Here is a 27,776-nt window from a genome sequence, read left to right as displayed (position 1 = left end):
GGAGTGGTGTGGACACCTGAAAATGGGAAAGAATTTAGACTGCTGGGAGATCTTGGGGCAAGGGGTGATATTGTGGAGTTGTTAGAAGGATCATTTGTCATATTGACTGATTGCTTGTTGCTTGTATACGATTTTGTAGGAATTGAGAGATTAACTGGAAAACACAGTGTCCAAATAAGAGAAGGAGAAATAGAGGTAGCAGAGGATTAAGGGCTGGAAGAAGCCATGACTCCCAGATAGAGCGTGTCCAGCCAGTCCAGTCAGCTCCAGAATAACCATCTGCCTGATTAGTGAGCTTTTGGGCTCTTTTAATTTACTGATGGCCTCATATACGAGGCCGGACTGGTGTACATAAAAACAACATTCTTCATTTAGAAATAGACAAAGACCTCCTTTTTCAGGAGTCAGTAAATCAAGACCTCTGAGGTTTTGGAGGACAACTGCAGCTAGGGAATTTATGTGAGCTTGAAGAAGGGATAGTGATTGAGTTAATTCTGCAATGCCAGCAGAGAAATCATTAGAGAGGCTACGGAAGGTGACAACTGAAGTGGTGAGGCCTGCTATGCCTGTGCAGAGTACAGTAGTAATTCCTGACCCTACAAGTAAGAGGATCAATGGAATGACTCACTTGTGATATGTCAGGACCACAAGGGGAACCCGGAGGCTTTCGTCTCCATTGGTAAAGTGAATTTTGGGCTGAAGGAAAACTAGGGTACAAGTGCCTGTCCAGTTGGTAGGAAGGCAGATATAAGAAGAACCACAGAGGAGAAAAAAGTCCTTGGCTTAGACAGAACTGGAGCTGTAAACTGAAAAGATGAGAAAGTGTTCTAGGGGGTGCTGGGGTCTTGTACCCAGACACCAAGGGAACCAGTAAGGGCTGCGGCTGTTAAAGGTTGTAGCGGGGCTTGGTGGGGTAACTGTGCAGAGGGAGAGCTTTTGTTTTCATGGTCTATGAGAAAGCCTGTGGTATCTGTAAGTAACCACTCACTTTCATTAACAAGACTGGGTACGAGCAGAGAACGGGAGCCAGATTGAGAGTGAAATATCGGCTGTAATTGCCTGGAGGAAAAGTGTAAACTGGCAACTTAAACAGAAGCAGGGCATGTAAAAATAAATGAGTACAGTGAATTTGAGCACAGTTAGACAGAAAATAATCGAAACAGAAACTTTCTGAGGTGTGGTTTAAGTAGTAGGGGCAACTACATAAAGCTGGAGAAGGCAAGGGGCTGAAAGTGTGTGAGGTGTGAAGAGGAAGCTAAACTTTGGAGGTTGTGAGAGCTATAGACGGTAAGTGGGGCATAGCCTGTGATTCTGAGGGATTCTAAGAGCATCAGGGCGGCAGCTGCTGCCACGCATAGGAATGAGGGCCAGCCGGGCGCGGTGGCTCACGCCTGTAATCCCAGCACTTTGGGAGGCTGAGGCAGGTGGATCACTTGAGGTCAGGAGTTTGAGACCAGGCTGGCCAACATGGTGAAACTCCATCTCTACTAAAAATACAAAAATTAGCCCAGTGTGGTGGCACACACCTGTAATCCCAGCAACTCAGGAGGCTGAGGCAGAAGAATCGCTTGAACCCAGGAGGCGGAGGCTGCAGTGAGCTGAGATTGCACCACTGCACTCCAGCCTGGGCGACAGAATGAGACTCCATCTCAAAAATAAAAAGAAGGCAACCCAGAAACAGAAAAAGGAACGTACCCTTTCTTTGATCCCCCTGCCCTAGCTACACCCAGCTCCCCTGAGCCCTGTCTTTCCAGCGAAGCCACCACTGTCCCAGGGACGTGTTTTCAGGCTTTTTTTCAATGACTCATGGCTAACCGTCCTCATCATAACCTTTGTGCAAATTTTTCATTACAAAAGTAACCAGTGCAACAGCCCACAGGTCTGGAAAACTTCACAGCCAACCCGGCCATCGGGTGGCCTGGGAGAGGGTGGAATGAGGGTGGGGCATCCAGGGGGAATTGGTTCTGTTAAGAAAGACTGCTTCCCTTTCCTTCAAGGTTCAGGGGTTAAAGTTTTTTTTAGTAAAAAATAAAGAACCAGCCTGGCCAACAGAGTGAAACCCCATCTCTACTAAAAAGACAAAAATTAGCCGGGCTGAGGCAGGAGAATCACTTCAACTCAGGAGGCGGAGGTTGCAGTGAGCCCAGATGGCACCACTGCACTCCAGCCTGGGCGATGGAGTGAGACACTGTCTCAAAAATATATATAAATAAAAATAAAGAAGAAATTAAGAATGACTTCCTTAGTAGTCTAACGGTTAAAAAATTAAAAAGTCTACTATTTTAAACAAAGAGCGCACATCCAGGCATTGTTTGCCCAATTGAAAGTAAAGAAAACGTAGATAAGCCAGGAACGGTGGCTCATGCCTGTAATCCCAGCGCTTTGGGAGGCCAAGGTGGAGGATCACTTGAGCCCAGGGGTTCTGCAGGGGACTGCAGTGAGCTATGATTGCATTGCTGCACTCCAGCCTGCGTACCAGAGTGAGACCCTGTCTCAAAAAAAAAAAAAAAGAAATGAAATGAAATGAAACAAAACAAAACAGAGATTCGAAAATGAAATAATGAAAAAGCTAAAGTGAAAAGTAGGCTCTCTCCCTGTCAGCCCAAGCCCCTCACCCCACCTGGAGAACCCACTGTCAATAGTTTCTGGTAAATCCAGCCAGACATGGTGCCTCATGCCAGGCACAGGTGTGTATACGTGACAGGACACACACACACACACACACACACACACACACACACACACTCCCAGGAAAGAAAGTGGCCTTCGGGGCACGGTGGAGGAGGCAGGCTGGGATCAGACTGCACTGGTCCAGGCCGTGGCTCCACCATGCCAGCTTCGTAACTCTAGACAATGACTTCCTTGGTAAACCTCAGTTTCCCCCAGTTTCCAGCACTCCCCTGGGGGCCCAGGATTCCCGAAGAGCCTCCCCGTGGGGCTGCCAGCAGTCAGGTGGAGACTCAGGGGCCGCCTGCCCCTGCTGGGCTGAGACTGGCTCTCCTGCCCTTGTTACACGGCCCCTTTCACCGCCAGTGGAAACCTGCCTCACGCTGCCCTGTCCCAGGCCCCATTGACTCCACAAACGCCGGGCCTCGCCCATGTTCTGGCAGCAGGCCTTTAGGGGCAGGGCCTGCTGTGTGCCAGGCGAGCTGAGCGGTTGCTTCCTGTACACCACCACCCTTGATGTCCTCGCCCTGCCTGAGCTCATGCTGGGACAGCCTCAAGTCCTGTCTCTCCTGCCATCCAGCCCAGGGCACATGGCTGGTATCGGGTATGGCCAGGCCATGGCAGGTTGGCCAGAGGGGCTCCAAGCCCACGCCAGGCCATGGCCTCTGGAAGCTGCCCCCACGAGCAGCGTGTTCACATCAGGAAGTGCCCGCTTCTCCCACCTGGGCTCCCGTTTCTTTGCAAGGGCCAAGGGGAACAGACAGGTCCTAGAGGCTGCTCGGCTCACAGGAAGCTCAGTCCAAGCTGCAGCGCACCTCGGCCCCGCACTGGGAATCCAGGGACAGGGGGCATCTAACCGGCCGTGGGCAAACTAAAACTTCCCCGATCTGAGCTATTCTCCTCCTCTATGAAACGGGATGTCTCGGGGAATCAGGAGCCCGAGGTCTCCCAGACATTCTGAGACCCTCAAGGGAGCTCCGCGGGGGATTGCCTATGTGCGGAATGGGCGGGAAAGGGAGCATCTGCCAGTCCTGGGACCGCGCTTCCTGCAGGAGAAGCCGCGCTGCCAGGAGCGGGACGGGGCGGGGTTGTCCAAGTTACCCCTCCCGAGCCCCCGACTGGAGGCCGCCCGCGCGGGAACACCGGCTGCGGCCCGGACTCGGCTGCCCGCCGCTCCCGCCCCTGACCCGGTAACCGAGTCCCAAGTGCTGCCCCGGGCCGCCCCCTCGTATATCCGGTCCACGGCTCCGGCCTCAGTTTCCCTCTGTCCCGCGGCGCTGTCGGAGTCGCACCCGTGCGGGCCCCACTTCCCGCTGCCCACTCTGGGTCCCGTCCTCACTCACCGGCGGCGAGGGCACGCTCTGGGAAGGGCACCGCCGGGCAGAAGTTAGCCAGGCCGCTGTCCCGGGGCTCGCCCCGCTCCTTTTTCAGCTATTCACAGAATATGTTATCAATTTTCTGTCACTCTCTCTCCCTGGAGAAACGAATATTATTTTGATTCTACAGAGAAAATAAAAGAGGTATCCTGAAAAATAAAAAGGGATTTGAGTTTTTTTCTTTCTGTGTAAGAATTCAGACATTAGCAGCACTGAATCTTATCAGATCAATTCCCTGCAGAAGGCTAAAGCCTGCAGTGGTCCAGGATCCGTAAACTCTACAGATGTGGGAAAAGAATGATAAAGGGAAGCTACTAAATATTCCTTTACTAAACCGTGCATGCAAAGCATGTCGATTGCCCCTGGTTTTAACTATCTGCACCGTAAATAAGAGATCTATCAGCCAAGTAGTTAGAGGTGAAAGACTCTCCTATTATCCTTTTAATTCCAATAAAACTATTCAACCAATTTTATTCACTTACACTGTTAATAAATTAGACCCTATCCTTTAGAAACCTTGCTCAAGTTGAAAACAGAAAAAAAGGGTCATATCTTTCAAATTTTTCTCTCCAATTTCTACATATTAATTAATCTCTTATGCACTGGATTTTGAACTATGGAAACAAATTTTATTTTTGTGTTTAGTCAAGTAAAAACACTATGTAAAGGAAAACTCTAGACAGAGTGAAACTCCATCTCAAAACACCAAAAAAAAAAAAAAAGAAAGAAAGAAAACTCAGAGAATGCGAACTTGCTATGCAGTTTAATGTTGATTCCAGAATATATCCGTTGCATAGGAGGAGGGCAAGGCATCCATGCTAGCTAGTTGAAATACAAGTTGAATTTGTAAATTAAGGAAATCAGGGTAATCCAGACCTCACCGTGTAAAGGAAACTGAACAAGAAATTTAGGATGAGTTTGGCATAATTTGTAGTACTCTAATCAGAGGAATCAATGCAATCAAAAGCACATTTTTATTCACACTAGTTGGAGAGAAATGTCCAAATCAAAGTTGTAGCCATACACATTTCCAATCAAATTTCTCTGGTGATTGGCACCTCAAATTACACTGCTTGTGTTGAATGCATGTGAGATTACACATGAATTAGCCTGGCATGCTGACTCATGCCTGGAATCCCACCGCTTTTTGAGGTCAGGGTGAGATTTAGGTGGCGTGGGGCAGGGTGGGGAGACATTGGGGCAGGGTGGGGAGTCATTGGGGCAGGGTGGGGAGAGATCGGGGCAGGCTGGCTGGCACTGCAGTTGATCACATCTTTATTCTCCCATGCCGCTTTTTGAGTGTCCTGGATGTTGGTCTTGTACGTCTGCCTGTGGTGACTCCGAATCCTTCCGGGGATCGGCGGGGACGTTTAGCGGGTAGGGGCCCCTCAGCTCTCCCCCACCTCCATTCCTGGGGAGGGACCAGTCGGAGACTTTGGCTGCCAGCTGTGGGTAGGGAACAGCTGCTTGCTGCAAGGGCTGCAGCATCCTTGGGCTGGGTGTCCTCCCATTCCATGGGGGAATCCGAGGAACTGCGGAGGTGGTCTTTCCCCAGCACCTAGTACATAAAGATTGATCCAAAAAATCATAAAACAAACAGATGACCTTTTCTACTTACAGGAATAAGATAACATTTTACAACTGTCAAAGCAAGCGATAAATCTTGAGGACAACAATTTCAAATGGCATGAGAATAATCACAAGCTTCAGTGAATACTTGGCAAACAAAGTGATAAAACTAGCCCAGTACAAAAACTTCAAGAAACACAATGTCTAATAAAACCACACAGCCTTCACCCAGCCATAATATTAGGTCAGTGAACCAGAAATAGACTTTTGCAATATCAAACTCCTTTCAGTTCCTTCTTTCCCTCAGCTCAACTGCTTCCAGGGGGGAAAAACGTGTCTGGGCTCAAACTCCATGATGGCGGAGACACTTAGGGGTCTCTACACTGGAGTGATCCCCACACTGGGTCAGGCTTCCCAAAGGGAAGGACGCCTCCTGCAGGGCTGTGTGCGCTGGGCACTCCATGGCCCTTGGAGTGGAAACTCACAGGCACCTGGGCCTTGTCAGCCCTGTTCATTTCTGTCAGGCTCCTGCTATGGACATTTCCCTTTAAGGCCCTGGGACTGCAGTCGACGGAAGCGAGGTTTCCCTGAGTCTCCAGGGGCCTCGAGATAGATGCTGCTCCCCCACTGCTACAGGGGCCCCCTTTCTCCTCCTCCTGCCCCTGGGTCTCTACCTCATCGTCCACTTCCATCGCTTCCAGCTCTTCTTCCGCCGCCCCCGCCTCCGCCTTTGGGGTCTGGCCCGGCGCTGTCCCCACGGTGTTTCTGCTGCCTGCAAAGTTGTGTGGAGGCAGCACAGGTTTCTTTCTCGATGGGGGCCTCCAGACCCGGGGAGGAGGGTCCCACTGTTGGTTGCTGGAGCTCAAGATCTTGCAGGTGACTACTATGCAAAGTCGAAGACCCGGCTCGGGGGACAAGGTGAAGCGATGAGAGTTTAGCCCTCCCGGGGCAGGCGCATGCGCAGGAACTGCGGGGTGAACCTGGTGAGCTGAAGAGTCTTCGTGGACATTAGGTGACCATGGTGGGGCAGGCAGACGCGCAGGAACTGCGGGGTGAACCTGGCCGGCTGAAGAGTTTGTGTGGACTGGAGGTGACCCTTGCAGTTGCCACTGCTGCTGGAGCCTGCGGTGTACCCAGGAACAAAATACACTTAGTAGAAATATAAAATAAAAAAAAAAGACGAAAGAGAAAAGAAAAAAGAAAAACACACTTAGTACATTTCCCATGTTAGGAAAGTTGTGCACAGACCAATACAATGGTCAGAAATGGAGAGGGTAGTCCTGAGTCACCCACTAGTCTGTGTCCGGGTGGGGCACCGGGCAGCTGGGCTCTTATGACATCTCAATGGGGCTGGTGACAGAGCAGGGCCGGTTGCCTCTCCGGGGGCTCAGACACACCCCTTCCCCTCTCCGGGAGCTCGGACACACCCCCTCCCCCTCTCCGGGAGTCTGGGAAAAAAGCCCCATCAGAACCTACCTGATACCATTTTGTCCCATCCAGGCCCCACTCCCTACCTACCATTTTGTCTTCTGCAGGCCCCACTCTGTGCCTGCCATTTTGTCTTCTGCAGGCCCCACCCTGTGCCTGCCATTTTGTCTTCCTGCCTACTATTTTGTCCTATCTGGGCCCCACTCCCCTCCGTTTTGTTCCATCCAGGTCCCACTCCCCTCCATTTTGTCCCACTCACCTTGGGCACAGCCAATCAAACGCCTCCACTCCCTATAAAACCCCGTGCCTGAGAGGAGTCCACACGACTTCTCCAGCCCCTCCTGTCCGGACCGCAGAACCTCACCCGGGAGCCTGAATAAATTTCTTCGCATTGGATTATCTTCGTGCTGGCCTCAGTTTCTTCATTTCAAACGTGCAAATGAAAACCATAAGGCACCGCTTCACAACCACTAGGAGAATTATAATTAAACAGTCAGAGAATAACATATGCTAGCAAGAAACTAGAACCCTTGGCCAGGCCCAACACTCATGCTTATAATCCTAATATTGTGGGAGACAAAGGCAGGAGGACCACTTGAGGTCAATAATTTGAGACCAGCTGGGACAACATAAGGAGACCTCATCTCTATTAAAAGTAAAACTTAAAGGCCAGGCACAGTGGCTTATGTGTGTAATCCCAGCACTTTGGGAGGCCAAGGTGGGCAGATTACCTGAGGTCAGAAGTTCGGGACCAGCCTGACCAACATGGAGAAACCCCATCTCTACTAAAAACACAAAATTAGCTGGGTGTGGCGGTGCACACCTGTAATCCCAGCTACTCGGGAGGCTGAGGCAGAATTGCTTGAACCCGGGAGGCAGAGGTTTCAGTGAGCTGAGATCACGCCATTGCACTCCAGCCTGGGCAACAAGAATGAAACTCCGACTCAAAAAAAATAAAATAAAAATAAAACTTAAAAACTTAGCCACGGGCCAGGCGCAGTGGCTCACGCCTATAATCCCAGCACTTTGGGAGATTGACACTGGTGGATCACTTGAGGCCAGGAGTTCATGACCAGCCTTCCCAACATGGCAAAACCCCGTCTTTACTAAAACTACAAAAAATAGCCAGAGATGGTGGCACACACCTATAGTCCCAGCTACCTGGGAGGCTGAGGCAGGATAACTGCTTGAAGCTGGGTGGCAGAGGTTGCAGTGAGTCAAGATTGCACCACTGCACTCCAGCCTGGGCAACACAGCAAGACACCATCTCAAAAAAAAAAAAAAAAAAAAAATATATATATATATATATATATATATGTATATTTACCAGTTTATAAAAAACGGTTGATCCAAATTATTTTTCTGACAAAATGGAACAAGATTAAACTTTAGGAATTTTTAAAATAGGCAACCTTATAAAGGTTGTGAACCAACTTTTGGATAACACAGTTTAAATCAGTTACCAATATACTGGGTTGGATAAAGAATAGTTAGTTGTGAGGCCTGGTGCGGTGGCTCACACCTATAATCCCAGCACTTTGGGAGGCGGGTGGATCACGAGGTCAAGAGATCGAGACCATCCTGGTCAACAAGGTGAAACCCTGTCTCTACTAAAAATACAAAAATTAGCTGGGCATTGTAAGGCTGGTTGCGTTGCGGAGACCTCGGACACAGCCCCTTCCCTCTCCGGGAGCTCAGACGCTCCCCCCTCCCTGACGGAGAGCTTGGACACACCTCCTTCCCTTGCCGGGAGCTCGCACACACCCACCCACCCCTCTCCCCGCCAGAACCTACCTGATAGCATTTTGTCCAATCCAGGCCCCACTCCCTGCCTGCCATTTTGTCTTCCTACCTACCATTTTGTCCTATCTGGGCCCCACTCCCTGCCTACCATTTTGTCGTATCTGGGCCCCACTCCCTACCTACCATTTTGTCCTATCTGGGCCCCACTCCCTGCCTACCATTTTGTCGTATCTGGGCCCCACTCCCTACCTACCATTTTGTCCTATCTGGGCCCCACTCCCTGCCATTTTGTTCCATTCGGGCCCCACTCCCTGCCATTTTGTCCCACACTCACCTTGGGCACAACCAATCAAATGTTGTGCCCAACGTTTCAGTGTATGAAAATTCATTCACAGTATGAATCACTGTGCTCAGCCCCTCATTGGGCTTTTTATTTCCCCTCTTCACCTTCCCTATCCTTGCTGTGGGCTCTTTTTATTCATTTTTAAAAATTAAGGTGTTATTTATATAGAGTAAAATTAATACCTTTCAGTGTACAGTTCTGTGAGTTTGACAAGCATCTGTAGTTATGTACACCACCATGATCAACATACAAAACAGTTCCATAACTTCAAAAAATTCCTGGCCGGATGCGGTGACTCACGCCTGTAATCCCAACACTTGTGGGAGGCTGAGGTGGGCGGATCACCTGAGGTCAGGAATTCGAGAGCAGCCTGGCCAACATGGTGAAACCCTGTCTCTACTAAAAATACAAAAATTAGCTGGGTGTGGTGGCGTGCGCCTGTAATCTCAGCTATTCAGGAGGCTGAGGCAGGAGAATCACTTGAACCCGGAAAGTGGAGGTTACAGTGAGCCGAGATCTTGGCATTGCACTTCAGCCTGGGCAACAGAGTGAGACTTCGTCTCAAAAAAAAAAAATCCTTCATAGTCAGCGAACAGCTTTCTGTTCCTGTAGTTTTGCCTCTGTAAGAATGTCATATAAATGGAAACATATACTAGCCTTCTCAGTGTGGTTTCTTTTACTCAGCACAAAGCATTTGAGATTTGTCTAGTTGTGTATATCAGTAGTTTGTTCCTTTTATTGTTTTTGTTTTGAGACAAAGTCTTGCTCGGTCACCAGGCACCAGGCTGGAGTGCAGTGTTGCAATCTCGGCTCACTGCAACCTCTGCCTCCCGGGTTCAAGCGGTTCTCCTGCCTCAGCCTCCCAAGTAGCTGGGACTACAGGCGCATGCCACCATGCCCAGCTAACTTTTGTATTTTAGTAGAGAGGGGTTTCACTGTTTTGGCCGGGATGGTCTCGATCTTTTGACCTCATGATCCATCCACCTCGGCCTCCCAAAGTGCTGGGATTACAGGCGTGAGCCACCGCTCCCGGCCCCCTTTTAGTGTTGAGTGGTGGTTCATTGTATGGATGTACCAGAAGATTTGCACAGTTTCTAGTTTGGGGTGATTATAAATAAAATCACTATTAATATTCACGTACAAGTTTTGTGTGAACATAGATTTTGCCTACACTTGGGTAAATAGCAGTGGAATTTGGGTCATATGGTAAGTGTAAGTTTAATTTTGTAGAAACTCAAAACTTTTTCTAAGTGGCTGTCTCAGCAGCAATAACCAAGACACTCTAGTTGTTCTGTATCCTCTTCAGCGTTTGTTACTTTTGAAAGCCATTTTAAAAGGCAGATTTCAAATTTTAATTAGGTCAATATTGAGGGTTTATGTTACTAAAACTGTGTAAACAGACCAGGTGCAATAGTTCATGACTATAATCCCAGTACTTTGGGAGGCCAAGGCAGGAGGATCACTTGAGCTCTGGAGTTCAAGACCAGCCTGTTCAACATAGACTCTGTACCAAAAAAAAAAAAAAAAAATTCAGAAAAAAATTAGCTAGGTCAGACACAGTGGTTTATGCCTATAATCCCAGCTTCTTGAGAGATCAATGGAGGAGGATTGTTTGAGCCCAGGAGTTCGAGACCTGCCTGGACAACATTGGGAGACCATGTCTCTTTTAAAAAAAAAAAAAAGGCCGGGCGCGGTGGCTCAAGGCTGTAATCCCAGCACTTTGGGAGGCCGAGGCGGGTGGATCACGAGGTCAAGAGATCGAGACCATCCTGGTCAACATGGTGAAACCCCATCTCTACTAATACAAAAAATTAGCTGGGCATGGTGGTGCATGCCTGTAATCCCAGCTACTCAGGAGGCTGAGGCAGGAGAATTGCCTGAACCCAGGAGGCGGAGGTTGCGGTGAGCCGAGATCGCGCCATTGCACTCCAGCCTGGGTAACGAGCGAAACTCCATCTCAAAAAAAAAAAAAAAAAAAAAGCTGGGTGTGGTAATTAGCTGGATGCCTTGTAATCTCAGCTACTAGAGGCTGAGGTGGAGGGGTCACTTACTTGAGCACAGGATGTGGAGGCCACAGTGAACCGTGATCACGCCACTGCACTCCAGTCTGGGCAACAGAGCAAGACCCTGTCTCAAAACAAACAAAAAATGTAAGCAGTAGTCCCATTTGAATCATGATTTTGGTTTTTCTTCTTTTTAATTTATTTTGTTTTTGCTGCATCTATTATATAATTAATTCATCCAAGTTTTCTTCCAGAAATAGAAATATCTTTGTAATACGTTTAGACAGATCAGGATATTTATCCATATGATCATTTTCATGGAGACATATCTCAGAGAGCCCTCCATCTCATCTCCCTGATTCTAAGTAGACAGGGTGCCCTTGAGGTCTGCTGCCCGGCTGTCCTCCTGAGCTCTCCATTCACTCTTATGCTGGGGGGCTCTTCCCTGCCTGTTGTGCTGGGTCCCATGTTATCTTCTATTTCCTCTTAATTTTAGTGGAGTACAACCTCCAGTTGCTTCCTGAGGGGTAGTCTTGAGACATTTATGTATCCGAAAGGTCTTAATTCATACTTGCATAGCACTTGGCTAGGTATAGAATTCTAGATTGGAAATATTTTCTCTCAGATTTTGAAGATCCTCATTATCTTATAGCTTCAAAGGTTGGTATTGGGAAGTTTGATGAACATTGAATTCCTGAAGCTCAGACTTTTTGTTTATAACTCTGGAAGTTTTTAGGTTCCACTCTTTGTCCTCCATGTTCTGCAATTTATTGACAACAAAATCTGGGCTGGGTCCCCTTCATCCATTGTCCTGAACACTTGGTGTTTCTTTCTCTGAGAAATTGTCTTGACAAAAAAGAAACTTACTTGAATCTCTCCCTGTCCCCTAGTCTGTTTTCTCTGCTGCCTCTTTCAGAGACATCCAAACAACAATTTAGCTGTTGGAGCTCCTGATCTCTTCTCTCTTGTTTCTGGAATATATATATATATATATATATATATATATATATATATATATATATATTTTCATTCCTATTTATTTTCTTTTTTTTTTTTTTTTTAAGATGGAATTTCACCATGTTGCCCAGGTTGGTCTCGAACTCCTGACCTCAGGCAATCCACCCACCTCGGCCTCCCAAAGTGCTAGGATTACAGGCGTGAGCCACCGCGCCCGACTTTTATTTTCTATTTTTAAGGCAGAGTCTCTGTTGCCCAGGCTGGAGTACAGTGGCACAATCATAACTCACTGCAGCCTCATACTCCCAGACTCAAGTGATCCTCCCACCTCAGCCTCCCAAGCAGCTGGAACTACAGGCATGTGCCACCACACCTGGCTAGTATTTTAATTTTTTGTAGAGACAGGGTCTTCTTATGTTGCTCAGGCTGGTCTTGAACTCCTAGACTCAAGCAGCCCTCCTGCCTTAGCCTCCCGAAATGCTGGGATTACAGGCATGAGCTACTGTACCGAGACTATATTTTTATCAAGAATTAGTGGTGGTGAGTGTGTGAACATTTTATTTTAGAACCTCCTGTTCTTATTTCATGAATGTAAAGTTTTATCTTTCTAAAGATACCAATTACAGATTTTTTTTTTTTTTTTAGAGTGTTTCACTCTTAATGCCCAGGCTGGAGTGCAGTGGTGCAATCTTGGCTCACTGCAACCTCCACCTCCCAGGTTCAAGCGATTCTCCTGCCTTAGCCTCCCGAGTAGCTGGGATTACAGGCGCGCACCACCATGCTCACCTAATTTTTGTATTTTTAGTAGAGATAGGGTTTCTACACGTTGGCCAGACTGGTCTCGAACTCTTGACCTCAGGTGATCCACCAGCCTCGGCCTCCCAAAGTGCTGGGATTATAGGCGTGAACTACCGTGCTTGGCCCAATTAGAGTTTTTAAGTTTAGGTTTTGACAGTAGATCTCACCTCAGCCTCTCTCTCTCTCTGTCATGAAGCCCACAGGGGAGACTGTAAGGTCAGTGTGGGGGCTAATGAATAAATGCTACATTGTGCCCACTCAGGTGGGTAAGGGCTAGGCACTTCTCTTCCCCTGGAGTGGGGTGGCTGTGCTGGGTACCCTTGGCAGACACAGTAAGGGGGACTGCACCTGGAGAGGGTGGGCCAGTTGGGGAAGGACTGCTCGGCACTCATAGCTGTGTGTCACCCCTGCCACTTCCCTCTGCAGAGACACAGGAGGGGGAAGAAGCCAGCCTCTGAGGTAAGGCTTCCCCTCTGGAAGGCCCTGGGCTGGGGCTCTCTCCTGTCGGAGCTCAGTTACACACAGGGCGGGGAGTCCCGGGGTAGTGGCGGGCCCCCTCCAGGAAACTCAACAAGGTTACCACAGCTCAGCTGAAAAGGAAGAACGTCCCAGAACTGTGACACCCTAGTGTGAGAACATGAGGAGGATGAGATGTTCTGAAGGTGGTTTTTTTTTGAGATGGAGTTTTGCTCTTATTGCCCAGGCTGGAGTGCAATGGTGTGATCTCGTCGCACTGCAACTTCCGCCACCCGGGTTCAAGCAGTTCTCCTGTCCAGCTCTCCCGAGCAGCTGGCATTGCAGGTACACGCCACCACGCCTGGCTAATTTTTTTGTATTTTTAGTAGAGATGAGGTTTCTCCATGTTGGGCAGGCTGGTCTCAAACCCCTGACTTCAGGTGATCCACCCACCTCAGTCTCCCAAAGTGCTGGGATTACAGGCGTGAACCACTGCACTTGGCTTCTGAGGCCTGTCTGCCCATAGTCCACCCTCTTATTCCTCCTGCAGCTCATGACCCCCAGGGGACCTGGAGGACTGAATGATGTTGCTCCCCAAGGAGGAGGCTGCCATCTTGTCTCAGGAGGGAGAGCAGGTGAAGTCCCCATGGGAGGAAGCATCTAGCCCCACTCCTGCTGAGCAAGAGGTGGCAGGGACCCCAGGCTGGGAGGTAAGGACAGCCTGGGGCTTCAACTGGAACATCTCCAGCATGAGTCCAACTGAGCAGGCAGAGAGGCACTGCTGGAGGCTGGCTCAACCCGGAGACGAGCAGGCCAAGCTGCCATTTTAGGGGAGCGAGGACATCTGTGCGGAGCTGAGAGGCAGCAGCCATGTGTGAACAGACTGGGTCTCATCCTGGCCTCCCCTGACTTCATGTGGACAGAGCCTGTTTCCCTGTCTGTGCAGCACAGAACCTGTCTGATCTCATTGCTGGGTCCCTCTTCTTCCTGCCAGGAAAATAAACAGGTTCCAAAGGAATTTGCTGCATCTCCATCTGGTAAGACCGTGGGCCCAACATGCTAATCTCAGTGACTGCTAGGGTCACAGAGCCCCCAGCCCTTTCCCACCTTCCTGACCTGGGGAGGGGAGGGAAGCAGCCTAGGAGTCAGGTGTCTTGACCTTCCCGGGAGCCTCCCTGGGTTGGCAGGAACTCCAGGCCACTCCACTGAGCCGGCTGCATCCTGTCCTTTCACCACAGCTGACTGGCCCTCCTGGGGCATCTCAGAGGGAGGGTTGCTCCCAGCAGGGGACTTAGAAGGCTGCCGGTTTCTACTTTGTAGAGGCCTCTGAAGAGGACAGTAATGAGTAAAGGCCCTGGGACTGGGTCCCATGCTCGTGACAGAGCTGGTTCTCAGCCTCCGACATCCCCAAGACTCAGAACCGCAAAGAAAAAGTTTCCAATAAATCCAAGAGCTGCTGCTGCTGCAGGCTCGGCTGCCGCCTTTCGGGGCCTTCATCTTCAGACAAACCCATTCTGGCCTCATCCACACTCCATGTCCTACAGCTGCAGCAACAGCACCTCCTGCCCCCAAGCCCTGCCACCACAGTGGACTGTCTCTGGAGTGGCCCAAGGGGGCCCTGGCCGGCCTTCTGACTCAGTGCCAGGGGACAGACCAATGTCCCTTGACAGCTGGGCTGCACCCTGGCATGAGGGCATTTACAGAAATGCTGGCAGGAACCACTGTCAGGGAGGCTATAGGGTCCTCTGCCAAAGGAGGCCTCGGGTGGCTTCTCAGAGTGTCTGGTTCTCTGCTCCGGGCTGTTCCCTAAAATGGTGTGCCCAGCCCAGCCAGTTGTGGTGCTGAGGACAGACGGGGAGAGCGGTTCCTACCTTCTGTGGGGACTTCAGCTCCAGACCAGCAAGGGCCAAAGCCCCAGAAGGCAGAGCAGAAAGACAGGACTCAGGGCACCTGAAGCAGCCTTCTCACTGGCAGAAGGAAACAGAAGCCCAAGGTGGGGAGGGGCAGGCCCAGGGTCACATGGGGCAGTGGCAGAGCCAGGACTAGGGTCAGAGTCTCTAATTCTCAGCCACCCACGCCACCACCTCCTCTATTCACCCCAGTGCCTCATGGGTCCAAGGTTGCCCCTTGTTCCTAGGACAGGCCTGTTGTCCACAGGGCTCATGCACGGCCCTGCCTGACCCAGCCAGCGGGAGGATGGCCCTAAGGTCGGAACCCAGACAAGCGTCCTCCTCAATCTCCAGCCTGGCCCCGAGTGGAAACTTGTCACTGGTCAGGCGTCTGGACAGCAGCATCCTTGAGGACCTGGAGAGGTGGCCAGTCCTGTGGTGAGGTGACGGAGGGTGATGGCTCAGTCCTGGGCTTCCATGGGTCCTTCCCAGGGAACGGTCTGGCAGCTGCAGACTGAACCCTGGCACAAAGCTCCCTGACTCTCCATGATTCGTCTTTTATTGTGGGGTGTCGTATACGAAGGGAGGTCACTGTTGTGATGGTGCTGGTGGGACCGCTGCCCCTGATGTAGGGTAGACTGAGTCGGGCCTGAATTGTGGGCCTCCAGGCTGAGTACTGCCCTCTCCACCACACCCAGGGCTGACTGACACCTCTAGTCAGCCCATTCTGGCCCCTTCCCTAGATGCTGGGACAATGTACAGTTCGTGTCACCAATTATCTGGGCAGTCAGTCAGAGATGGGTCAGTGGGGGACATGGGATTAGGGGCAAGGCCAGCTGACACATGCTCAATCTCCACACACCCCTGTCTCAAAAACACGGCCAGGCCAGGTGCTGGGGTAAGCAGGAATGAGGCAGGGGTGGGGCTGCCCTCGGGAGGCCAGGAGGCCCATCACAAGGCCTGGCAGGGACCCAGGTTGGAAGTACCACATTGCTTTATTGCACATCAGGGCCCCTGGCTAGGGAGCAGGCTGAGGACTAGGTACCCTATTCTAGCGGGGCACAGCACAAAGCTCATAAGGGGAAGGGGTCACCAGGAAAGCAAAGACACCATGAGTGCTGGGCCGGGGCTGTCCGGCGGGCACGGAGAAGCTGAAGCGCTGCAGCAGGCAGGTGAAGAAGAGGAAGAGCTCCATGCGGGCCAGGGGCTCCCCGAGGCATGCGCGGCGGCCTGTGGGTAGGGGAGGGGCCTCAGTGAGCCTGGGTCCCGGGCGATACCCCTGCAAGACTCCACAGAAGGGCAGGGAGCCGAGCACCCTACAGGCACCTGCTGAGAAAGGCAGGAAGGCCTCTGGCTTCACAAAGCGGCCCTGGGCATCCAGAAAGTGTTCGGGGTGGAAGCGGAAGGGTTTCTCCCAGTTGGCCTCATCCTTCAGCACTGATGACAGGTTGGTGAAGAGCGTTGTCCCCTGGGCAGGAGATGCAGGGCGGCAGTGGGGACTGGGCTCTAGGATTCTCAGACCCCTGCCACCAAACACACGGGGGACACACACTGCCTGGCACACAGCTGGACTCTACTAGTTCTTCACCTAAGAAGCCCCTGGGCACCCACTCTGACCCTATAGCAGGTCCCAGTCGTCACATCTCCTGGGGGTGCCCACGCTGCCCCCTCTCCCTACAGGTGTGGGGTCCTCCAACATTCTGGCGGGTCCTGGTCTGTCTTCCCCACTAGACAGGCTCTTGATGGACAGGATAGCTCTGACTCCGCCGTATGCCCCACAGTGTGGTGGCTTTGAGGTTTGTGTGGCCAGGGTTCCCAGACTGGGCCCACCTGGCAGTGCCCACACTGCCCCCTCTCCCTAGGAGTGTTGGGTCCCCCAACATTCTGGCAGGTCCTGGTCTGTCTTCCCCACTACACTGGGCTCTGGATGGACAGACCGGCCCTGACTGTGCTCTGCACCCCACACACAGGCCGGACAGTCAGTGTGGTGGCATTGAGGACTGGCAGGCCAGGGTTCCCAGACTGGGCCCACCTGGCAGTGGCCACGCTGGGGCACCCACCAGGGGCTGGTGCTGAGCTGGGTGAGGAGGGCCCCAGGCCTACCTTAGGGATGAGGAAGCCCCGCACTTCAATGTCTCGGGATGTCATGTGGGTCACACCCAGGGGGACGATGTCCCCAAAGCGCTGCACCTCGTGAATCACAGCAGTGGTGTAGGGCATGCGAGTCTGGTCACCCATCTCTGGTCGCCGCACCCGCCCTATCACGTCATCGATCTCCTGTTGGACACGGCCTGGGCAGACATGCGTCCCCACAATGGGTTAGCACCCACGGGACTGGCCATGATGCCCTCCTTCCTGCCTCCCGTGTTGGAGGAGGTCAGGCTTACAGGAGCCTGGCCAAGCCTGTGCTTGGAGCCCCAGGTGTCCCAGCTAAGCTCAGAGTACCTGCCTGTACCCTTCCTCCCTTGCGCACCCCCTGCCCCGTACTGGGCCCCAGCTGGGCTCACGCTGCACATCTGGGTGAAGGATCATCAGCAGGAGGCCCCAGGCCAGCGTGATTGAGGTGGTCACCATCCCAGCAGAGAACAGATCAGCCACCACCATACGCAGGTTCTCATCATTGAAGCTGCTTTCAGGGTTCCCCTTGGCCTGAGCAGGGCCGAGAGGGTACTCAGGAGACAGGTCAACCCAGGTGTTGCTTGCAGGGTGATGCACCAGCCCCAGCTTTTGCCTGGCCACTCATTGCTCTCTGGACCTTCAACCCACCATCCCTGCTCCCCACCCTCGCAGCCACTCCCACCTTCTCCATCTCTGCCAGGAAGGCTTCAGTCAGGTCTCGGGGTGGCTGGGCTGGGTCCCAGGTCATCCTGTGCTCAGTCAGCAGCTCCTCCAGCTGGGCCAGGAAAGCCTTTTGGGAGGGTAAGACCTTGCCAGCCAGCCCCGGGATGCGCAGGAGGACAGGGATGGCATTCAGCACCTGCACTAGACACAGAACGGGGTCTCAATTTCTCCTGTGTTCTGCCGTCACCTGGACCAGTCTCAGGCCCCAGCCCTCTCCAGGGAAGACCCAGGGCCTGCCTGTCCCCACCGCTGACCTCCCAAGTCCCTTCCCAAGTGCCAGCCTCCATGTTCTCTCTTCTTACCTTGGGGCTGGCAGAGGAGAAACCTAAAATCAAATTCTCAATGTGGACAGGAGGCACAGGGTCCTTGGCCTCTCTTGGTGCCCCCTGACCTGGAACCCCTGATCCGTGCACACCTCTTCCACGACTGTGTCTGAGATTTCCTGTCCTCCTCCAGGCCCTTCCTCTTGCAGTGGGCTCTCCTGGAATGTCCTTTCCCAAACCCCTCTATGCAAACCCTGCTCCTTGGAAGCCCGCCGCAGCCCGGGAATCTCTCAGGAGCTCACCCTGCAGACGCCCCACGGTCCCTGGCTCCGCACCTCGCGTAGGAAGCTAGACTCCTCCTTCAGTCCCTCCAGTGTTAGGTCCAGCAGCCTGAGGAGGCAAGGGTCGTCATACTCGAAGCGGCGCCTGCAGGTGAGGGAGGCGATCACGTTGCTCACCGCTTTGTCCAGGAGGCCTCTGGGGCGAAAGGGGTGTCCTGGGGGCAGAAGATGTGGAGCAGGGCTCACTTTTCCCGTTCCCCACCTTCCCAGTTCCCGCCTTGCACCCCTCTGGCCATCACCCACCGGCGTGGTCTGCGAAGGCAGCACAGAGGCAGGCGGCCTCCTCAGTCACCCACTGCTCCAGAGACTTCTTGCCCAGCCCCAAGTTGCGTAAGGTGGACACGGAGAAGCGCCTCTGCTCGCGCCAGGCGGGGCCGTAGCGCGCCAGGAACACCCCTGGGGACCAGATGGACACGTGAGCGTGGGCATGAAGGCCTTGGCCCTGCCCTGCACCGCCCACTCCAACCTTGCGCTCCCTTTAGTCTCTCGCACTGCCTTGCCCCGTCCAGCTGGGCACAGGGTCCGCTCTGCTCATCCACCTTGCTCGCCTGCAATCCCCTGCCTGGGGCAGGGCTTGCCTCCCTACTTGGCTCTGCCTGCCCTGACCGCCTTTCCACTCAGGGAAGATCCCGCCGGCCCGGCCCCACCCGCACTGAGCCCGCAGTACATGCGCGGCCACCCAGACACCCACTTCAGCTGGGAAAGGCGCCGGCCCCGCCCACCCGGCTCCAGGCGGTTCTGGGCAGTGGCCCCGCCCGCACGCTCGCACCTCCCCAGATCAGGTGGTGTCCCCGCTGTCCCCAGTCCACTCGCTGGCCTTTCTGTGTTTCACATCCACAACCCCGAGCCCTCTCGGCCCAGCTGGGGCTACGGTTACCGCCCACCCGAGTCCCGCGGAAACGCAGTCTGCGTCCCCACCACCGCTTGCCTTCCGAGCGGGGCCCGAAGCCCAGGACCTGGTTGATGGGCACAGGCGGCCGATCGGCGGTGTCATCACCGTGGGTCACCAGTGCCTCACGCACGGCCTCCAGCCCGTTGAGCACGACCACCGGTGTCCAGGCCAGCTGCAGGCTGAACACGTCCCCAAAGCGGCGCCGCAGCTGCACAGGGAGGGTCAGGGCCTTAGTCAAGCCAGGGTCCCCCCAGACTGCAGGTCCTAGTCCCAAGTGAGCCTTGGGCCACCCTCGGGGCTACCAGCAGTGAGAAGGTGGGAGGAGGAGACCCAGCCTCCTGATCCTGGGGCGGGGATGGGGGTCACAACTTCTATAATAGAGGAACTCAGTTTGGATGTCACCTGGGTATGACCTTGCAAGAGTGACCGAAATTGCAGACAGGCCCTAGTCAGCATCCCATTTCACAGATGATTGTCCATGCTGGTGAGCAGTGAGGCCGGGGAATGCAGAGTGCAGGCTTGAACCGGGTCACTGTACCCCCTTCATCCTTGGATCCTGATTTAAACGGCACTCAGGACCCTGACTCCCCTCCCATTCCCAAGTCCTTTCCTTCTGGTGTCACCAGAGGGGACTTTGTGCTCCAGAGTCTATGCTGCCCAGTGGGCTTGCACAACCACTGCCAAGTCCAGCCCCACCTGCAGGCCCTTGCCCTACTCTTCCTTGGCATTTGGAAAAGCTAATCCTTCAGGCCATGTACAAATGCCCTCCCCCAGACGTCCCCCAAACCTGCTTCCCCTTCGCAGCCTGGCTTCTGGTCCAGCCTGCAGCTTCACCCACCACCCATGTTTGCTGCTAGTGAGGGATGCTCAGGACCTCTGCCGCCCTCCAGGACCTCCTCCCTCACCTGGTTGAAGCTGTTTGGTGTATTCTGGAAGTCCACATGCAGCAGGTTGCCCAGCCCGGGCAGTGGCATGGGGCCAGGCGGGTAGCGTGCAGCCCAGCGTTGGCGCCGGTGCATCAGGTCCACCAGGAGCAGGAAGATGGCCACTGTCACAGCCAGGGGCACCAGTACATCCAGCCCCATGGCTGCCTCGCTGCCCACTGAGCTCCTCTGGACACACCTGGCACCCTCACCCCACCAGGCACAGAGGACCAGGCAGGACACTCAGCACACTGAGTGGTGACTGTTCCCTTATAAAGGGAGCTGATGATGGCCTTTGCCCTCTGCTGTGAGCCAACCTGCTGTGCTGACTGTGCTGCCAGTGGGTGCAGGGTCAGGCCAAGGCACGTAGGGGCCGCACCAAAGGTCCTTGTCCCAGCTGTTTACCCAGGGTAGGGCGGTGGAGGGGCCTGGTGGGAGAAGTCACTCCTCCCAACTCTCCAAGCCCTCACAGGCTTCTGGGATAACCAGGGTCTCAGTGGACCCTGCCATCCACCTCCCTGCTAGGCTCATGTGCCCTTATGTGGTCACAACCCCTCCTCCAGAACGTGGCCTTGCCCTTTCCTCACCCCACCTGCCCGTTCCAGAGTGGCTTTCACCACCCTTGTCTGTCACTGGCACTTACCTGGGGCCTCGGGAGTTCATGATGATCAGAGGCGCACAGGCCTGGTCCCTTCACTTCACACTCCACTCTTGACATGCACAGATGCTATGCACAGGCCTGATGGTACACACACTTCTACACTCCCAGACTCTTGCCCCCTTGTTTGCATGTACAGGGACGTATTCACACACTCACAAAACCACCCACTCACAGACAATGCTCACATGCACACAGACTCACACTCAGAGCACATGCATTCTCTCTCACACCACACACACACACACACCCCCACCCACCCAGCACCAAGTACCCTGCTTCTCAGCCATACCTGACCCCTCCTGTCCAGAGGCTGCTCCCAGTAAGGCTCAAGGCTGTCACCTGGCTCCCAACCCAGCCCACATTCCTGGACTCCAGCCTGGCCATGGCTTCTCGCTTGCAACAGGGCTGTTCCCAGAACTCCCAGTTCGTAGCCTGAAGGCCCTTGCCACAGCCTCTGACAACATCCTCCAGTGGCTTCCTGAGGGCCGCTGTCCTCCACTGCTTTCTGGCCTCCATGTCTCTGATTAGAAATCTGGTGGTAACATATACAAAAAATTACCCGGTCGTGGTGGCACGCACCTGTAATCCCACCTACTCGGGAGGCTGAGGCAGGAGAATCACTTGAACCCAGGAGGCCTCAGAGGTTGTGGTGAGCCAAGATTGGGCCATTGCACTCCGGTCTGGGCAACAAGAGTAAAACTCTGTCTCAAAAAAAAAAAATCTGGTGGTAATGTTATGGAGGATCCTTTGTTCATGATATATGGCTTTTTTTTTTTTTTTTTTTCTTTAGACAGGGTCTCCCTCTGTTGCTCAGGCTGGAGTACAGTGGCAGGATCACAGCTCACTGCAGTCTTGACCTCAAGTGGACCTCCTACCTCAGCCCCCCATGTAGCTGAGACTACAGGCACCACCGAGCCCAGCTAATTTTTGTTCCTTTCAGGTGGAGTTTTGCTCTTGTTGCCCAGGCTGGAATGCAGTGGCGTGATCTCAGCTTACTGCAACCTCTGCCTCCTGGGTTCAAGATTCTCCTGCCTCAGCCTCACGAGTAGTTGGGATTACTGGGGCCCGCCACCAAGCCTAATTTTTTTTTTTTTTTGTATTTTTAATAGAGACAGGGTTTCACCATGTTGGCCAGTCTGTTCTCGAACTTCTGATCTCAGGTGATCCACCCACCTTGGCCTCCCAAAGTGCTGGGATACTAGGGGTGAGCCATCATGCCTGGCACCGCCCCCGCCCCCCTATTTTTTTGAGATGGAGTTTTGCTCTGTCACCCAGGGTGGAGCAATGGCGCAATCTTGGCTCACTGCAATCTCTGGCTCCTGGATTCAAGCGATTCTCCTGCTTCAGCGTCTGGAGTAGCTAGGATTATAGGTGCCTGCCACCACACCTGGCTAATTTATTGTATTTTCAGTAGAGATGGGGTTTCACCATGTTGGCCAGGCTGGTCTTGAATTCCTGGCCTCAGGTGATCCACCCTCGTCAGCCTCCCAAAGTGCTGGGATTATAGACATGAGCCATCGCGCCCAGCCCCAGGTAATTTTTGTATTTTTTGTAGACACAGGGTTCTGCCAGGTTGTTCAGACTAGTCTCAAACTCCTGGGCTCAAGTGATCCTCCCACCTGGGCCTCCCAAAGTGCTGTGATTACAGGCCTGAGACACCACACTTGGCAGATACATCTCTGCTCTTTGCTGCTTTCAAAATCCTGTCTTTTGTGGGAGGGTGGCTGCCAGGCCCTGGACTTCTGCGGGATCATCCATGGAGGACGGGAGGACTAGGCGCTGTACAGGAGGATCGAGTGGTGGCTGCCGTGCTTGGGGCCCGTGCTCACTGAGCACGTGGTGGCCATGGAGCTTGACCCGGGGTCGATAAGGCTGCTGGGGGTGACAGGCTCATCCGTGAACAGTACTTGACGTGGCTGCGGCAGGCTGATGTGGTCGTGGCAGAAGTGACACAGCCATCCTTGGGTGTAGGCTATGAGCTGGGCCAGGCCATGGCCCTCCATAGCGAATCCTGTTCCTGCTCCAGCTGCAGTCTGGCGGAGTGCTGTCGGCCATGATCTGGGCAGCAGCAGATGGCTCTGGGTTCCAGGTGTGGGCCTATGGAGAGGGAGGGTGGAGGTCCTGTTGGATGGACAGGCTGAGGCAGATACTCCTGAGCAGGTTGCCTCCCCTAACCCAACCGTTTGACCCAATCCCACTTTATTAAATTCTTCTGATCCCGGACACTGCTCTAGTACCAATCCTGCCTCCTAGCCTCAGGAGCAAATTAAAAGGTACATTTACAATTCTAAAAAAAAAGAAATCCTGTCTTTGGACAGTGATTATGATGATGCATATGGCTGAAGATCTCTTTGAGTTTATTCTATTCTATCTGGAGTGTGTTGAGCTTCTTGGGTGTACAGATTAATGTTCTTCATCAAATTTGGGAGGTTTTCAGCCATTAGTTCTTCAACTATTCCTTCTAGCCCTTTCTCCCCGTCTTCTTTCCTGGGACTCCCATTGCGTGTATGTTGGCAAACTTGGCAGCGTCTCCAGGTCTCTGGATGTCTGTGCATTGCTCTTCATTCTTGTTCCTGTTCCTCAGAGGGGACGATCTCAGGTGGCCGCTCTCCACAGTCACCGACTGTTTCTTCCAATTGTTCTAATCTGCACTTGGGCCCCTGGGATGAATTTGCATTTCAGTTATTTCTACTTACAACTCCAGAATTTTCATTTGGTTCTTTTTTATAACTTTTTTTTTTTTTTTTTTGAGATGGAGTCTCACTCTGTCACCAGGCTGGATTCAGTGTTGCAATCTCAGCTCACTGCAATCTCCACCTCCCGGGTTCAAGCGGTTCTCCTGCCTCAGCCTCCTGAGCAACAAAAAAAACAGAAATCCACAAGCTGTTGCTGCTGCTACAGGCCTGGCTGCCGCCTTCAGGGCCTCCATCTTCAGACAAACCCAGTCTGGCCTCATGCACACTCTGTGTCCCACAGCTGCAGGAATAGCACTTCCTGCCACCAAGCCCTGCCATCACAGTGGATTGTCTCTGGAGTGGCCCAAGGGGGCCCTGGCTGGTCTTCTGACTCAGTGCCAGGGGACAGGCCAACGTCCCTCTTGTGCTGACAGCTGGAGTGCACCCTGGCACGAGGACATTTACAGAAATGATGGCGGGAACCACTGTCAGGGAGGCTGTAGGGTCCTCTGCCAAAGAGGCCTCAAGTGGCTTCTTGGAGTGTCTGGTTCTCTGCTCCAGGCTGTCCCCTTAAGAGGGTCTGCTCAGGACTCAGGTAAGCAAATGCTCATTAGAAACCTTGAGCACTGCCTGTGTGCCCAGCCCAGCCAGCTGTGGTGCTGAGGACAGACATGGGGGACAGTGGTCCCTGCCCTCGGTGGGGGCTCCAGCTCCAGGCCAGCAAGGGCCAAAGCCCCAGAAGGCAGAGCAGAAAGACAGGACTCAGGGCACCTGAAGCAGCCTTCTCACTGGCAGAAGGAAACAGAAGCCCAGGGTGGGGAGGGGCAGGCCCAGGGTCACATGGGGCAGTGGCAGAGCCAGGACTAGGGTCAGAGTCTCTAATTCTCAGCCACTCACGCCACCACTTCCTCTGTTCACCCCAGTGCCTCATGGGTCCAAGGTTGCCCCTTGTTCCTAGGACAGGCCTGTTGTCCACAGGGCTCATGCACGGCCCTGCCTGACCCAGCCACCGGGAGGATGGCCTTAAGGTCGGAGCCCAGACAAGCATCCTCCTCAATCTCCAGCCTGGCCCCGAGTGGAAACTTGTCACTCACTGGTCAGGCATCTGGACAGCAGCATCCTTGAGGACCTGGAGAGGTGGCCAGTCCTGTGGTGAGGTGACGGAGAGTGATGGCTCAGTCCTGGGCTTCCATGGGTCCTTCCCAGGGAACGGTCTGGCAGCTGCAGACTGAACCCTGGCACAAAGCTCCCTGACTCTCCATGATTCGTCTTTTATTTTGGGGTGTCATATACGAAGGGAGGTCACCGTTGTGATGGTGCTGGTGGGACCGCTGCCCTTGGTATTCTGGCCTGAGTTGGGCCTGAAATGTGGGCCTCCAGACTGAGAGAACCCCTGTGCAGTAAAGGGTATACTCACTAGCTTGGGAAGGCAGGGTCTCTGTATCTTTGAGCAGAAAAACAAGACCTTGACCAGTTCCTGGAACATGAGCTGTGTGCTTTGGTAGTATTCTGCCTGGAAACAGTGTCTTTGAGTTCCTGGAGCCTCAGCCATGCCAGACAGTCTGCTGACAATGTGATGTATGGTAGGACCTTGGATCCGGTTGATCAGTTTGACCTCCGGAGGGGGCAGGAGACTTGGTACCTAATGTCAGCCACCCAAGTCCTCAGTACGTACAAGACCAACCTCGCAAAACCCCTGGCCATGAGGGCTTGGTAGAGGTCCCCGACAGGCCGTGTCCTGTACATGTATCACACGTTGTGGCTGGGAGAATCCGGCACTGTCTATGTGATTGCACTGGAAGACAACAGCGGGATTTTTTTTTTCTTTTAGACATTCTTGCTCTTTCGCCCAGGCTAGAGTGCAGTGGCGTGATCTCGGCTCAGTGCAACCTCTGCCTCCTGGATTCAAGTGATTCTCTTGTCTCAGTCTCCCAAGTAGCTGGGATTACAGGTGCTTGCCACGGCGCCCAGCTAATTTTTGTATTTTTTTTTATTTTTATTTTTTTTTGAGACGGAGTTTCGCTCTTGTTACCCAGGCTGGAGTGCAATGGCGTGATCTCGGCTCACCGCAACCTCCGCCTCCTGGGTTCAGGCAATTCTCCTGCCTCAGCCTCTTGAGTAGCTGGGATTACAGGCACGTACCACCATGCCCAGCTAATTTTTTTTTTGTATTAGTAGAGACGGGGTTTCACCATGTTGACCAGGATGGTCTCGATCTCTTGACCTCGTGATCCACCCGCCTCGGCCTCCCAAAGTGCGGGGATTACAGGCTTGAGCCACCGCACCCGGCCAATTTTTGTATTTTTATTAGAGACGGGGTTTCACCATCTTGGCCAGGCTGGTCTCGAACTCCTGATCTCAGGTGATCCACCAGCCTCAGCTTGCCAAACTGCTGGGATTACAGGTGTGAGAGACTGTGCCCTGCCAACAGCGGGAGTTCTGTGCTGTGTCTGTCCTGGGCTCTGTCCTGGGCACCACTGACCTCTGTTGACTGTCGTCTGGATCTTTTCAGTGTAATAAACCATGACAGTAAGTATAACAGCATTTCAGAATTCTGTGAGTCCTTATAGCAAATCATTGAACTGAGGGGGGGTCTTGGGGACTCCAGACACAGTTGGCTTCAGAAATGCGATTCGCTAGAATTACCCTCTCTGAAACTTAGTGCAAGCTTAACTTGGAGAAAGGAAGGTAAAGCGCTGATGAAGCTTTATTTCTGCACAGTTACTACATCACTAGCTGCACTGTGATTGATTACAAGAGCTAAAAGTTACCTATGGAATTTAGAAACGATGGAACCAAGACCCAACAGAGTTGGCACAGCAGATGTGTAAGGAGATGTAAAATAACAAGAAACAAGCTAAATATACAATCCCTTGGTTATTGTTGCGTGCCATTAGCTACATTGAAAATAAAGGATACGCTGGGCGTGGTGGCTCACACCTGTAATCCCAGCACTTTAGGAGGCTGAGACAAGAGGATCCCTTGAACCCAGGAGTTTGAGACCAGCCTGGGCAACATGGTGAGACCCTGTCTCTACAGGTAATTTAAAAGTTAGCTGGGTGCAGTGACGCAGGTCTATGGTCCAAGCTATTTAGGAGGCTGAGGTGGGGGAAATCACTTGAACCCAGGCAGTTGAGGCTGCAGTGAGCCATAATTGCAGCACTGTACTCCAGCCTGGGCCACAGGAGGCCCTGTATCCAAAAAAAAAGAAACAAAGAAGAAAAAAAAGAGGGGTGGCATTCATCCTACCCCTCACCCCCACGGGAACACCAAATTTTAACAACTATCTGCACACAGAAAAGCACTGTCACAAGTACCAAAAATCAGGCAAGCCATCACAGTACCTGGTTTTCTCTTCGTATCACAGAAAGAGGCATGGATGAGAGTGGGAGAGACAGTCCTGATTCGCTGGTGCCACCTGTCCTTCACCCCCTGGCAGACACCATGCAGCACCAAGTCTCTGTGCACTGGCGGGAGGGAGAGAGCAATGACTGGGAGGCCTGACACTGAACTCAGTGCCGCCCTGTCACTGCGGAGAGCAAAGCCAAAGCCATGCTTTGCTCAGTCAGTGCCCAAACTGGAAGGGAGCACCTGGGCCAGCCCTAGCCAGAGGGGAATCGCCCATTCCAGTGGCCAGAACTTGAGTTTCTGGGCAAGCCTCCCCACCATGGGCCACAGTACTTAGGGATCCTAGGGAAACTTGCAAGAGGGCCTAGGACCCAAGGACTGCAGTTCCTCTGCAACTCCTAGTCCTGGGCTCGGCTGAGAGCCGGGGATTGGGGTGGCACATGACCCAGGGAGCCAGGAGCCAGGGTGGCCGAGGGAGTGCTTGCCACCCTCCCCCAACCCCAGACTGCACAGCTGGCCAAACAATGAAAGTAATTCCTCTCTTCTGCTCAAGGAGAGGAGAGTGAGGAGTAATGAGGACTTGGTCTTGCATCTTGGATACCA

The 27,776-nt window shown here is 53.0% G+C and overlaps 1 protein-coding gene and 1 long non-coding RNA gene across 5 annotated transcripts; both read right to left on the bottom strand.

Moving 5' to 3' along the window:
• Window positions 1–4,791: 4,791 nt before the first annotated feature.
• Window positions 4,792–12,147, bottom strand: LOC110567499 (uncharacterized). Its single transcript, XR_010339381.1, has 3 exons — window positions 11,178–12,147; window positions 6,287–7,510; window positions 4,792–5,601 (listed from the first exon to the last, which is right to left on the bottom strand). It is a non-coding gene; the product is annotated as an uncharacterized LOC110567499 (long non-coding RNA).
• A 480-nt stretch (window positions 12,148–12,627) lies between these two features.
• On the bottom strand, window positions 12,628–27,497 carry LOC135271261 (cytochrome P450 2D19). Of its 4 annotated transcripts, none has more exons than XM_064368125.1 (10): window positions 27,170–27,497; window positions 21,133–21,682; window positions 19,603–19,774; window positions 18,918–19,070; window positions 18,669–18,829; window positions 18,030–18,206; window positions 17,737–17,878; window positions 17,333–17,520; window positions 16,556–16,697; window positions 15,771–16,459 (listed from the first exon to the last, which is right to left on the bottom strand). In XM_064368125.1, the coding sequence occupies exons 2-10, from the start codon at window positions 21,205–21,207 to the stop codon at window positions 16,281–16,283; spliced, it is 1,389 nt and encodes a 462-aa protein (XP_064224195.1). In that variant the 5' UTR covers window positions 21,208–21,682; window positions 27,170–27,497; the 3' UTR covers window positions 15,771–16,280. The 4 variants fall into 4 exon arrangements, with proteins under 4 accessions (XP_064224193.1, XP_064224195.1, XP_064224194.1 ...); XM_064368124.1 differs by lacking the exon at window positions 27,170–27,497 and adding an exon at window positions 22,455–22,808; XM_064368126.1 differs by lacking the exons at window positions 21,133–21,682; window positions 27,170–27,497 and adding exons at window positions 19,969–20,122; window positions 20,472–20,561.
• Window positions 27,498–27,776: the final 279 nt, after the last annotated feature.

The sequence above is a fragment of the Aotus nancymaae genome, unplaced genomic scaffold, assembly GCF_030222135.1.
Source record: "Aotus nancymaae isolate 86718 unplaced genomic scaffold, 86718_ANA_hifiasm-v0.15.2.pri h1tg000076l, whole genome shotgun sequence".
Classification (NCBI taxonomy): domain Eukaryota; kingdom Metazoa; phylum Chordata; class Mammalia; order Primates; family Aotidae; genus Aotus; species Aotus nancymaae.
The sequence above is the reverse complement of the archived record's forward strand: the minus strand, read 5'-3'. Positions and strand labels throughout refer to the sequence as shown.

Bases quoted from the DNA above. Each gene is read 5' to 3' on its own strand.
- LOC135271261 (XM_064368123.1), bottom strand. From the start codon at position 20,651: ATGGGGCTGGATGTACTGGTGCCCCTGGCTGTGACAGTGGCCATCTTC. The intron at 19,071-19,602 runs GCAAGCGGTGGT...TCTGGTCCCCAG, and splicing joins CTTCGGGCCCCGCTCGGAAG to GGGTGTTCCTGGCGCGCTAC. The intron at 16,460-16,555 runs GTGCCTGTAGGG...CCCTACCCACAG, and splicing joins CTTCCTGCCTTTCTCAGCAG to GCCGCCGCGCATGCCTCGGG.